The sequence below is a fragment of the Epinephelus lanceolatus genome, chromosome 10 (assembly GCF_041903045.1).
Source record: "Epinephelus lanceolatus isolate andai-2023 chromosome 10, ASM4190304v1, whole genome shotgun sequence".
Lineage (NCBI taxonomy): Eukaryota > Metazoa > Chordata > Actinopteri > Perciformes > Serranidae > Epinephelus > Epinephelus lanceolatus.
This window is the reverse complement of record NC_135743.1, coordinates 12,168,605-12,182,424: the sequence shown is the minus strand read 5'-3', so window position 1 is coordinate 12,182,424 and position 13,820 is coordinate 12,168,605. Positions and strand designations below refer to the sequence as shown.

Genomic DNA, 13,820 nt, shown 5'->3' with positions numbered 1-13,820 from the left:
CAGAGAAACGCAGCCACATGGCTTCATTTTGTCTTTAATCCAACATGCATGCAGGCACTGTATCGGACTGTGTGGCATCACCTCAAATACCATTACTGCATGTATGATTTAATGTGACAGCTAATCCATTTAACTCAGTAATAGGATTGTGTGCTTATTCCTTTCTGGTGTTTCTAGGTTGATTTGAAGTATTTGTGGGGTCGCTGATGGTTATGTTGAGGCACATCATCCCCAGCTATCCTGCAGTAGTGTTCAATCCCTCCCACATAGGGCGGTTATGGTTTCTCCGGTATAATAAAGCTGCAGATTTTTAAGCGTCGTTTTAGCCATTTTTTTTGTATGCAATTGACTCCGGTTAGGCAGAAAACATTAAAGTACCCCTGACTGCACGTTCAGGTGTTAGCTAACAGGTACAAGGAGAGGAAAGTCTTTATTTGAGCCAACAAAGGCCGCCCTGATACGAGGTGAAATGAGTTCAGTGTTGTAGAAGCGGCGGCGCTGGTTTTGTGTCCCGTGTTTGTCGCTAGATGGCGGAAGAAGTCCAGTTTTCCGGGGGATTAACGGGGTCGTGCACCGTGCTGCAGCAGCCTGGATTATTTTGTAATGTAACATCAAGGAAAAACAATGAGATGGCATTCAAAAGCAAAGCGGTCGACTCGAAGGTAAGAGGACAGTGAAGGTGTCATGTGTGGTGTGTGGACTGTCAGTCGGGATCGGCTGTGGGGGAATCATGTGCGATCAAATAGTGAGGAGGATATGACTAGATATGTAACGCCTGATGCTTATTTTTTTTGCAATAATGCGGATTATAATCTCCACTGAGTGCAGCAGGTCAGTGTACAGTCGCTGTCTGCCTCCCACTGCAGCCCGGTCGCCCTCAATATGCAGCTCCAGGGTCATGTTTGCGTGGAAAACATGTGTTGTTCATTACACAAATTAAAATACCGTATTGTGAAATGTTCTGTCTCAACCCCACAGACCGTGCTCTTCAACCTGCTGCTGTGTCTGCTCATATTTTACTCGCTTTTCTACATGATTGGGAGTGTGTGCTTCGGAGCCTTCAGGTGAGAGTCTCTCACACGCATGCGCACAGGCAAACCAGCCCTTGAAAGCATCACCAACCTCTCCTGCGAGAACTTTCTTCTTTTAGTTAATATCATCCACACCCAGTGAATATTCTGATGTTATAAAATGGTGGCTAAAAAACAAGATAGCACATATATTTTTTTTAAACAACCTTTTTATTAATTTGTCAACATTATACAAATAGAAAAGAACATGTAGAATACCAAATGTATGAAACAAAAGTCCTGCCTTTTCTTTAAAATAAATACATCCATGTTGACCAGCCATATTAAAGCAATTGAAAAATTATAACAAACACTCACACGCATGTAAACAAAAATAAGCAAATAGGAACACAAACAACATCAATAAATAAAACTAATAATAGTAATAATAACATTAAATAAAAACAGAAAAAGGCAAAGAAAAAAAATTACAATGAGGGTTCTACATCCTCCTGAGACCTGAACTTTTATTTGGTGTACATTTTTAATTTCTCCTCGCTTGTTGGGATCAGTAGGACCTGATAAGTATAAAAAACTAAACATTGTCAATGATACTGAAGTCCCAGTGTCCTCAAACAGACAATAATAGAGTCCTCATGTCTTCAAACAAGTACTTCCTAATTTTCAGTTATGCTTTTTATGGTGCAGTACCTCCTAATTAAAAACATCTTAGCTTGTCACTGTTGCTAAAACTGGTCAAATTTGTTACTGTATCAAACTGCAAACAAAGTTTCAACCATAAAATGTGATCAGGTTTTGGACCATGTCCACTTTTGTGTCGGGGTCGGCTGCAGACTGACTTGGCAGAGATGGCTGCCATCTTGTTTTTACATTGCTAAGTGTATTGTGCTCTTACTACAACTACATGGCACAAAAAAGTGTCCAAGGATGAGGACAACAGGTCTGAGTTAAGTAGAATATAATAAGGTCAAGTAAACCCAAAATGTGGGGTCTCAGGAGGATATGACAGATGCTGACACAAGTCCTTCATTGCATACTGTATATTACATTTACTCTATACAACAAGTAAGTTTTAATGCAGAGGTTGTGATTATGAGTCCTTTGTTATGTCAAACATACGAGAGAGATCTCTAACATCTAAAACATCTTATAAATGGGTGCCAGATACACTGAAACCATTCTTGTTTATCTTCATATGTTCCAAAGGAAAACACAGACATTTCCTTAAGCCAGTGCCCAATACATTGTCTCTGGGTGCTTCTCCATGTTGATGCTTAACATCTTGGCTTTAGAAGGCGTGCGTCTATTAAAATTGCCCAATGTCTCTTTGCATAAATGCCAAGAACAAAAAAATTGTATGTATTTTTACTGACTCTTAAGGCGAAACATGATGCCACGTGTAGTCTGCAGTGTGTATTTGGGGGTTGTGGCATGCATACAAAACATGCAGAAAACGTGACAGACATTGGGTCAGTAGGGCCAAACAGCTTATTTTTGACAAGGGTAATGGATCCACCTTTGAAGCAGCCACTGCAGTGGTTAGATTTAGTTATTTGGGGATTTAGTTCTGCACCATGTCGCCTATATCTGGAGCCTGCTTTTACCTGTTGCCAGGTAGACATTAGGGGTGGGTGACATGGCCCTAAAATAACAGCATGATATTTTAAGGGATTTTTGTGATACTGAAAATATTTTTCAAGGAGATACAAGTGCAACAAAATAGGTTTTATAGTTAATGTCAGTATAAATTCAACAGTTTGCCTTCAAATAAACAGAACAAACTAAGCAAAAATGATCTCAGTTCTTTAGTTTGTAAACAACAGTTTCTCAGTGAGATTCTGATTCTGTATGAAATATAAAAAAGTACAACAAAATAAAGTCAACTTAAAATGTCACATCTTAACAGTTGCCATTGTGTATACATAATAAATATACAGGAAATTTCCTTTTCTTTGGGAAAAATCCATAAAGACTGGACTGTCTTTTCCATCTGAATCTTCACGCTCTGCTTTTTCCTCCCTTCTCTTCCCGCTGTATCTTGTGTCACTCAACACTGACCATCAGGTTTCAGTTTCAGCCATGCTTGTTGTTGCCGTGTGTAACACTATGACGTCAATATGTCAACAAGTTGGAATATTGCCATTATCAAGATATGAATTGTTCTTATCATGTTAAAACTTATACTGGTGTTGTTGTGAACAAGATGATATGGCACACTGGTTTAACACACTGTCCTGCAATTGCTGACATTAGTTTTCCCCTTTATTGTATATTTAACCCACCCCTCATTTAGGTTGGATCACTTTGACGGACTGATCCCATTTGACTTTAAGACCGAACCTGCTGAGTCCAACTCCAAATACTTGGGTGAGCACATTAAACACAGCCAGTATGATCAACAATGAGCTTGAATTTTTTTTCACTTCCTGTATTTTTTGCAGTGAACCTCCTGTCCTTGGAGCTCACCTACTTTTGCAGCGGCCTTTTGTTTGCCGCAGTGGTGAGGAGGCGGGTGTGGGACTACGCCCTCACTGTCACACTACTGCATGTAATGATCACCAGTGTAGGTGAGTGGAGATCTAACGGAAACATCTAGACACACACACAAATTGCAGAATGTTTTGTGAAAGTTGATGTGTTGCTTTCACATTGCAGTGATGTTGGAGTTTCCCATGGTGTGGCAGTGGTGGCTGGCTTTAGGTAAAACAAAAAACACAAGCATCTTTCCTGCGTTTAACTTTATGAGCTCAGTTTGACATTTTTGTTTTTACGTAGGCAGCGGCTTGTTTCTGATGATCTGCAACGGTCAGCTTATAGCTTACTTCACCTGCCAGAGTGACCAGAGCTACGCCTCCTTCAGCATCTACTGACAGACAGGAAGCTCCTCTTTGTATAAACTGTTTCATAAACAGTCTTGTGAAGTGAGGTGGAAAGGATCAGACCAGATGCTCTCATCCTGGAGACATCCATTAGATTCTCCACGGTGATGGACTTTTTCTGTACACTAAAAAAAGACACCATTTCCTCACCATCATACATAAAGTCAGAGCTGGGTCCAATTTGTGTTTCAGGGTTGTCAACAGACTGGCATCCTATTGTTTTTATGTAAATGCCACAAGGAGATGTATTTTGCTTGTGATGCACAATGCCTCTGTCACTGCAGGGTTTTAAGGCACCCTGTGAAGTATTTTCAGTACCTTTGTAAACTGTGAATTTAACAGCAAAACGGGAAAGTTGCAATACATGCTTGTTGTACATATTTAAAGATATAAATGTAAAGTGCATAAACAATAAAGCTGCTTCAGATTGTTTATTCTTCCACCCTCTTACATGTTAAGGTAGTTAAGACTTGTGAAATAGTGACCAGCCTGTTTCACAATATGAACTGATGTCAAAGTAATAACTTAAAAAATATATTATATTTTAGTAACCAATGAAACATGCAGTGTTAGTGTAAGAAACTTTTTGCTTAAGTGTTTAAAAATAGACTTTGGTTTAATAATTTATGACATAAAAAATAAATATTTGAAGAAACATGCTCCCAGAGGATTTGGCGTTGTTATAAAATCGGCTCTGCTGCCACGTACTCCAATGGGTTCATGAAGGAGAATCCTGGGAAGACCTCGCTGACCTCGCCCTTCTGGCACCACTCATTCACAGAGGCAGGGACAGGCTGTATCGTGAACTCGGGGTCAATGTAGCTGACATCACAGGGACCAGTCTGGGGAGGAATAAACACACTCAGGTCCTATGGGCTTTGATTTGGAAAAAAGGTGCTCCCCATTCATTTCTGAATCAGTCTTACCACTTTGGGGATGAACGGGGGTCTAACTTTCCGGGCCAGGAGGTCGTCCCAGTTGATGGATGCAAAGAAGGGATGTTCCTGCAGCTCCTCCTGGAAACACATTGAAATCAGACCCTCTGTGGTTGGTGTGATCAGACACATCATTGCTTGTGTCTTTTTTTTGTGTGTGTGTGAGTGTGTGAGCACTTACAAGGTCACGGCTCCCTCCTAAGCGTTTGGAGACGTCTCTTTCCAGCAGTCCCTCTAATAGTGAGCGTGCAGCCTGAGACCCCCCACTACGCATCTGCAGAGGAGCGTGAAGTATGTTCTCAAACATCTCCACTTTGTTACGGCTGTAAAATGGAGGCTGAGAGAAAAGACAAGGAGACTGAGTAATGTGAAGATAATGAAGAGGTTTATATGATGATGATAAGATTGTTTCACATGCAGCACTCACCAGCCCATAGATCATCTCAAACAGCACAGTGCCGAGGCCCCACCAGTCCACCACTGGACTGTACGGGTGGCCTCGTAGCACCTCTGGAGCAAGGTACTCAGGAGTCCCACAGAACGTATGCATGATCCCGCCTATGGCCACTCCCTCTTTACATAGCCCAAAGTCAGTCAGCTTCACATGGCCCTCACTGTCCAGCAGGATGTTCTCTGGTTTGACGTCTCTGGAAGACGAACAAATGAGACAAAAGCGTTGGTTTAGTCTACGGGTTCCAACAAAAACAGATAGTGACTTTGTTTTTGTTGAAATTTCGTCTTGGTTCCTATCACTTTTCTCAACAGTTTATTTTTAATGTGGTGTTGGAAGACATGGTTGTTTCTAGTGATAACATTTTTATGCAGACCTCTCTAATCAAAGTGAATGCTTTATTGGGATTTCCCTACATGAATCAATTAAACATGAGGAACACATTTAAATCAAATATGAGTCAGTGAGCAGACTTGAAGACAACAGCAGATGAAGTGCTCATGTGAATTGCAGTATCATGGTATCCAGGAAGGTGCTCTTTGGTCAGGAAGTGTAGTACATCCTGAAAAAAACAAAATCCAAGGCAACTCTTCTCTGGTGCAAAAGTTAAAAGGCCTTTATTAAATGGCTAGTTCATGATGAACATTAAAATCACCAACATGTTTCGGCCATGCTCACTGGCCTTCATCAGGGCATGGATGGATTTTGTTTTTTTCAAGATGAGTCAGTGAGCGTTGAACCAAGAAAAACTTGGAAGAGTGACTCTGTAATGGCTTGTCTATTTGTGTATGTGTATGTACCTGTAAACTATGTTAAGAGAGTGGAGGTAGCCCAACGCCATGGCCATCTCTGCAGCGTAGAAAGCAGCCCTGGGTTCAGGAAATGACCCCTCCCTCTGAAGGTGGTAGAAAAGCTGAGGACAAACAGATGAGTTGTGACATCTCTAAAATTAAATTGAATGCACAGTCTTAAAGGGTAGCTCTGGTATTTTCCAACAACAATTTTAAAAACCATTAAAACAAGTCAAATGTGAGTACTTTGTCCGCCTCCTTAACTTGGCAATTTGAGATGTGCTACCATTTTTACATTTTTGATCATATTGGAGTTTTGGGTTTAGCACTCTGAGTATCATCACTGTTGATGCACAACATCCTTTTTCATCTGGAGGATCAGATTATTATTATATTATATGTGTCTGACGACCTATGGAAAGAATCCCTTCAGAGATGGACCTCTTTGTAGAGTAAAATCCTTTTTGTTAAACCAAAAACAGCCCCGAAATTGCTTTAGTCAAATGCTCCAAACTCCATTTAAATAAACTGTAATTTTATTATTATAAAACACATTTCATTCAAAGTAGACAGAGACAAAATAGAACTCTGGTTTGGTTGAAATAAACCCTTAATTTACACAGTTAAATTACAGTTTACTGATAAGGAGTCTGGCGTATTAGGCGATGGCAATTTCAGGTCTGTTTCTGGTTGAACAGAAAGGTCACCCTCTGTAGGGATCCTTTCCATAATGTTGTCAGACACTTAAAATAACAATCTGAGCCTGTCAGTGGCAAAAAAAGAAGCACTCAGTTGTTGTAAACTGACGGTGCTCAGTGCCCACAGGAAGTACATCACAGCCTGTTTCACTGCTGCTGGCTGCAGCAGTCTCACCCAGTACTGAACCCCTTTCAAAAATGATTGTTCACATAAGTCACTTAGACACAAAAACATGTGAAAACAAGGTCAAGGTCAGAAAATACCAAAGTTCCCCTTTGAGAATTATGTCAATTTTATGTAATATCTAATACCAAGGTAGCAGTTTTCATATTCTGAATGATTGTGGGCAGTTTCTTACCAACCCACAGTTGACAGAGAAGAACTTTTTATACACATACCTCCCCTCCATTAACGTAGTCCAGGACAAAGTAGAGCGTGTTCAGTGTCTGGAAAGAGAAATGGAGCCCCACTAGGAATGGATGTTGTAGTCCCTTTAGCAGCACGTTCCTCTCAACCATCACATGCCTCTGCTGCAGAGACACAACAGATACAACAAGTAGTTAGACAGACAGACAGACAGACAGACAGATAGATAGATAGATAGATAGATAGATAGATAGATAGATAGTTTACCTCTTTCCTCTTGACAATCATCTGTTTCTGCAGCACTTTGACAGCATAGTAGCCTCCACGTTTTCTGTGTCTTGCCAGCAGCACCTGTAAAAGTTTGACCTGTCATTCAATATCCCAATAACAGCAACAAAAAAAATCAACACAAAAAATATCAAGAATAAACAAATCCTACCTTTCCAAAGCTTCCTTTACCGATAACTTTGAGGTAGTCAAAATCTGATGGCTTCATCCTAGTTCACATAATGAAAGAAAATGAAAGCTATATGTTGTGAGGCATACTCCTGGTCCGTATTTCAGTAATTGCAACAAAAAAATTTGTCTTGGGTGTGTCAGTACAATGGACAGCCAAGAAAGGACAGCAGAGGAGATGGACACAAAAAAGCATTCATAATAGTCAAGGACTGAAATGTTTGTTGCTGTTTTAATTCACTTTTTATTTTTTTTATTTTTTTTGCACTTTGAGCAGCTTTTTTTGTTAATGGCTGTCCTAAATAAATTGACATTTTTTTGCATTGATCTCAGCCTGTGAACCCTTTTGTAGCTGTCCAACCAAGTTGCACTGGTGTGCGGGTATCTCCTCTGCCATCCTTTGTTGGTTGTCCATTGTACAGACACACCAAAGACAAACTTTTTTGTTGCCCTGAGTTGGTGCAGGGTCCGAAAAACACAGATTTTTAACATGAAACTGCTTTAATCAGTGTGTCTGCTGGTTTGAATCACCAGGTCTGTTTATTTTGGACAGGCAGATACCCCTGCAGATAATTCAGCTCCCAATAAGAACCATCTAAACAACGAACAATAAAGTAATAACAACCAGGAGTTTTTTTGCTGGTTGCAATCTGATATCCTCACTGCTAGGTGCCACTAAGTCCCCCTACATCATACATACTGATCCTTTTACTAACTACTCACCATATCATATTGAAATTTTGAATTGTGACAAGTAATTACAGATCAGTAGACTATTAATAATCATTACTAACGGGATGTAAACCAGATATAACAGTATCTTTTGAGTGTAATTCAACAGACTGCTATGGACAGAAAGAGTTGCCCCATAATGTGAAGCCAAGCTTTTTCTGTCATGACTTACTGTGAGGTTGCTGTGCTCGCTGAGCTCTGCAGAGAGAACAGACAAATAGGGGGCAGGAGGGTCAGGAGGGTCAGGAGGTCAGATTCAGTTTCATCTCCTGTCAACACTTAGCTCAGTACTTTCAAAAAACTCCTCTATAACTCACCAAGGTGCCTCTCTCCTTCTCTCTTTTCAGCTTGCTCTGTCGCTGCAGGATTTTCTGGGTGTCCAGGCTTCAATCAGGAGGTCAGAGACAAAAGTTATTTTTCCATCAGATTCAGTGAAGTTAAAAGCTGTAAACATGAAATTGCGAACTTACTGTTGGCAGAATTGCTGAGTGGAAACACATTTGTGTAAGAAGCCACTGAAGCCAACTTTCTTCCCCTTGAGCAGAGCTGTAAGACAGGCAGGGGGTTAGCCAGCCCCTTACATAAGAGTTCAACAGCTGTATTTAGCCAATAGGTTAAGCTGCCATGAATCTGACACACTTGAATGAAGTTATGAAACCATTACATTAAACTTTTAAGTTATGTCTTCAACTTTTTGTAACGATTTAAAAAAGGCTAAGTCTTGATATTTTACTTTAATATAATATCCTTAAACTCCAGGGGTCTACTCTTTCTAATTTAAAGTGATTTTGTCTCTTAGTAGCAGGATTTCTGCAAGCTAGTTTTAACCGTTAGAGACTGTGATTCACTTGTTAGCAGTTAACGGTCAAATTTAACGTAACGTAAAAAAACGCCGGTTATTTACCTGAGAAAAACGACATAAGCCCTCTCATTTTGGCATAGGTCAGCGGCTGGTCTTGAGTCACGGTCATTTTGACGACTGTCTGGAAGATTTGGTAAAGGTTAGACAGAGGAGAGAGCAGTGGGCTGACAGTGAAGGCGGACTGTCCAGCAGCAGAGACGCACCGCTTGTCCCGAACTTTCACAGTGTAGCAGCTCAGTTTAAAGACCAATGACGTATGAGTAGTGCTGCGTTTAAGGACCCTCAGATGTGTCGGCTATAAAAGCGTGCGCTAATGAGCGACCATAAGTGATTTTAAAGTGATTGTAGTTACATTAAATCCTGATTGACTGAATCGATTTCATGGCTGCAGCAGAGACACAAAATATAAATTCGTAGGCTGTATGGTGAGGTAATGATACATCTTTTTAAAATGCGTTTACAGGCGGCAAGAGGAAGAGTAGGCAATGAGTAGCCTAACGAAATATTTCAGGTCCTGGAGAGACGAGCTGCTGTTTGCACTTGAAGGCAGCAGACTGGGCTCGTGCCCCATTGACAAAGAGAAGTGCTCACGAGGTCACTACCCTGCAGCCACGCGCTCAGTGAAGTGACCCACTTGACGTCCCTATCGAAAGACCTGTCCTTTCTTTCTTTCTTTCTTTCTTTCTTTCTTTCTCTCTGCCCTTCCTTGATTTCTCTTTCCTTCCTTCCTTTCTTTCTTTCTTTCTTTCTGCCCTTCCTTAATTTCTTTCTTTCTTTCCTTCTTTCATCTCTTCCTTCATTTCTTTCTTTCTTTCTGCCCTTCCTTAATTTCTTTCTTTCTTTCCTTCTTTCATTTCTTCATTCATTTCTTTCTTTCTTTCTGCCCTTCCTTCATTTCTTTCCTTCCTTCCTTCATTTCTTTCTTTCTTTAATTCCTTGATTTCTTTCTTTCGTCATTCTTTCCCTCCTACCTTCCTCCTTTCCTCCCTCCCCTCCCTCTTTCTTTCTTTCTTTCTTTCTTTCTGTATTTCTCTTTCTTCTTTCTTTCTTTCTTTCTTTCTTAATTCTTTTCTTTCCTCATTCTTTTCTTCCTTCCTTCCTCCCGTTCTTTCCTTCCTCCCTCTTTCTTTCTTCGTTCTTTTCTTCCTCTCCTCCTTCCTTTCTTCCTCCTTTCCTTCCTTCCTCCCTCTTTCTTTTCTTCCTCATTCTTTTCTTCCTTCCCTCCTTCTTTCCTTCCTCCCCTTCCTTTCTCTCTTTCTTTCATTCATTCTTTCTTTCTTTCTTCATCACACTCAGTTGTCAGGAGCACTGTATGCTATGAGTGGGAGGGATACTGACAATGGGACAAGTACTGAGTTAATGTGTGTGTGTGTGTGTGTGTGTATGAGAGCCAAACATGTAGCCTACAGCACAAAGTATAATCAACAAATCATCCTCACTGACCTACATGGTTGAAGGCACGGTGTGGAGGATGAAAGCACATGTGCAGATCAGGTATTACTTTTATATGCCCAGCACACTTTTGAGCCTAAAGATAGTTAATGGGTCATGGAAACTATAGCCTACGTGTGCAATGTCACTACAGCATTCCAGTATATGACAACTCTGTCTTCTTGTCTCATGTGACAGGGTCTGTCCACACCGCCACAGACCCAATTTTATGCTTGTGATATATGATCAGTATACTGTTGCATACAGCTATAGTGGCTGGTTGTTTTATCAGTGTATAGATACTCCAGTCATTCACGGTCACTGTTAAATCCAAATGTTCCTGCTGGGGACTGAATCACATGAGCAGAACTTTATATCAACATGTGATTATATAATAAATGGGAGTAGAAAGAGGAACTATTAAGAGTCTGGCACAGCTCATTGTAAACAAATTCCTCTGAGAGAGAGACAGAGAGGTCGTAAACTTAATCTTGTTGTTGTTCCACCACAGAACTAAAGGTATAGATAATACGCTCACACAGGACACAAACTGGGCTTTGTCACGAGATGAGGCCAAAGGTCAAACAGGAAGTATTGCCTTTAACTGGAATTGAGCAATCGAGGAATACGGCGTGAGGTCAGGATAAGAGGGTGTGAATCAGATAAACGGGACATGAAGTGCAGATACTGAACTAACGTCAAATCTGTCCCTGTGTCTCTGTGTCTAAATTTGGAGCTGCTGAGTCCAGATTTGGGACAGGGTGTCTTACAGGTTACTGTTGCAGAAAGCTGATCTGCAAACAGCAACAGGGGGGAGGTCCCTCTCTGTTACAGTGGTGGCAGGGCGGGGGGAGAGCTCTCCGCCGGTCTCCCCAAAGTGAACTGGTCTCTGCTGGTCTGACCCACCACCCTCAGTCTGACACCTCTTGTCAAGTCACTCTACAGCAGGGGAACTGGCCGCGGCTGGTTTTTGCTTCTGCAGGCATGCAGCAGGTGACAGTGGACAGCAGAGGAGACCCACCAGAGACACAACTGCCCAACACAGGACGGGCACTGTGCGTCAGCTTCAGGCCTGACAGGAAGAAAAGTTGAACAACATTCAAACTCCACGTCTGAATGACACCCAAAGCCCCTTTTAACTTCTGACCTCATTATAGCTCAATTATCACCAGCCCTCACCCTCTCTGTGCTTAATTACCTCATTCAGAAACCAATCTCATTTTCATCCCTTTAACTGTCATTAACTTTTAAATCACTGATGTCTCTGTCACGTCTGTTCTTCTTTTAACTCATGCTTGTGTCCACACAGTCAGATTTGTGGTTGGAATGGGAAATGTTGGTTTCAGACCTGGTTCAGCAGGAAAATCTCGACTTTAAGCTACAGCACACTGAAGCACAAATACATTTCCTGGTTTCTTAAATTTGTGTAGGATAAAGATTACTGCATTTGTTCTGATACTTATTAGATATATATTACAACATGCTTTCTCTCAGCTACATGTCCAAATGATATATTGTAATTACACTCCATTGTACATATTTCTAATTCTTATTTTCTATCCATAAATATTTTTTCCTGTAATTTTTAGCATAATGTATATTTTTGTATATCTCTCAAACTTTCCACAATAGTTTTATATGTTGGAGCATAATACACATATTTTTAAAACAGTTTTATTATTTTATTTACTAGTGTTAAACATTGTAATGTAATACCCATATTTTTTTTTTAATATTTAAAAATATTTTATTTACAAGTGTTAACCATTGTAGCATAATACCCATATTTTTTAATATTTTAACATATTTCTAAATATTTAATTTGCTAGTCTTAAACATTGTAGCATAATACCAATATTTCTTGTAATTTTAAATATATTATGTACTAGTGTTAACCATTGTAATGTAACACTGTAGCATAATGCACATATTTTTAATATTTTAAAATATTATACTTATTAGTGTTGAACATTGTAGTATAATGCACACATTTTTAATATTTTTAAATATTTTACTCACTAGTGATAGACATTGTAGCGTAATGCACATATTTTTAAATATTTTATTTACTAGTGTTAAAGATTGTTGCATATGACAAATGCTTTTATATTTATTATTAATACATTCATATAAATATCTAGTTCAAAAGCTACTGAAGCATTAATGCAACAATAATTCTGCAATATAACATGCAGCAGTGTAAAACTCACAGGGACCATGTTTCTGCAATGAGTACTTTTACTTTTAATGGTGAAAGTATACATTTCCATCATTATGTTTTTGTATTAATACTTAGGCAGTATTTTCAAAACAGGACTTTTACATGTCTGGAATATTTTACACTATGTCTCCATAAATAAAGGCTGTGAATACTTCATCCACCACTAATTTTACAACATTAAAATTGTTTTTATTAAATTTTATTTTAGGCATAAGTGTGCTCTATATGTTAGGGGTAAATAGAAATAAATTACCTTAACAAATGCTTTTATAGTGTTCTGTCAAGGTGTTACAGAGTCTCTGAGTTACTGGGAGGTTTTTAATTATTACATATATTACATATTACAGTGTGAGTTCACACATGACAGCAGCAGTCCTTCATCTGTCCTGTAGATGGAGACAGCAAACCAGAGGACTTGGTGAAGAAGACTTGACTCCTTTATTTTTCCTCTCTTTCTGGAGGAATGTGTGTCTTTATATCAGCAGACTACTCCCTTTGAGTAACAGCAGAACAGCAGATGATTCGACAATGAGTTGATCAATAGACTATGAATCAACAGTTATGTTTGACAGTGACAACCTCAAGTTCCAGTTTCCCCAGTTTAACATCATTATAAAAAATAACAAATAATTGGAGAAATAAATGACAGATTAATCAATGATGAAATTAACAGTTACTTGCATCTCTTAAAATAACAACAATTACAACTATCTTAGCTCATTTAATCAGCTCTGTAGACTTAAGACTTGAGATATTTGTACTTATCTTAAATATTTTCCTTTACTTTCACTTTATACTTTTTTAATTCAAGGGCAAACATTGTAATCTTTACTCCAGTATCATTATCTGACAACTTTAATCAGTAGTTACTTTGCAAATGAAGATTTTAACACTCAAAACAGGGTAAGTATGATCCTTTATTATAGATTAGATTAAAGTAAGCAACAAGTACAGCTGAACAATTAG

At 39.4% G+C, this 13,820-nt stretch overlaps 2 protein-coding genes across 2 annotated transcripts; one reads left to right on the top strand and one right to left on the bottom strand.

The window, feature by feature from the left end:
- The first annotated feature begins 283 nt into the window (after positions 1 to 283).
- LOC117266181 (putative transmembrane protein 244) lies at positions 284 to 4,342 on the top strand. Its single transcript, XM_033641214.2, has 6 exons — positions 284 to 662; positions 979 to 1,064; positions 3,325 to 3,398; positions 3,473 to 3,598; positions 3,687 to 3,731; positions 3,807 to 4,342. Exons 1-6 carry the CDS (start codon positions 528 to 530, stop codon positions 3,899 to 3,901), a joined length of 561 nt encoding a protein of 186 aa, XP_033497105.1. The 5' UTR covers positions 284 to 527; the 3' UTR covers positions 3,902 to 4,342.
- On the bottom strand, positions 4,327 to 9,435 carry sgk2b (serum/glucocorticoid regulated kinase 2b). The gene is made up of 12 exons (XM_033641212.2): positions 9,245 to 9,435; positions 8,811 to 8,886; positions 8,658 to 8,724; positions 8,513 to 8,538; positions 7,592 to 7,649; positions 7,420 to 7,503; positions 7,185 to 7,316; positions 6,097 to 6,209; positions 5,273 to 5,492; positions 5,027 to 5,182; positions 4,837 to 4,926; positions 4,327 to 4,752 (listed from the first exon to the last, which is right to left on the bottom strand). Exons 1-12 carry the CDS (start codon positions 9,309 to 9,311, stop codon positions 4,591 to 4,593), a joined length of 1,251 nt encoding a protein of 416 aa, XP_033497103.1. The 5' UTR covers positions 9,312 to 9,435; the 3' UTR covers positions 4,327 to 4,590.
- Positions 9,436 to 13,820: the final 4,385 nt, after the last annotated feature.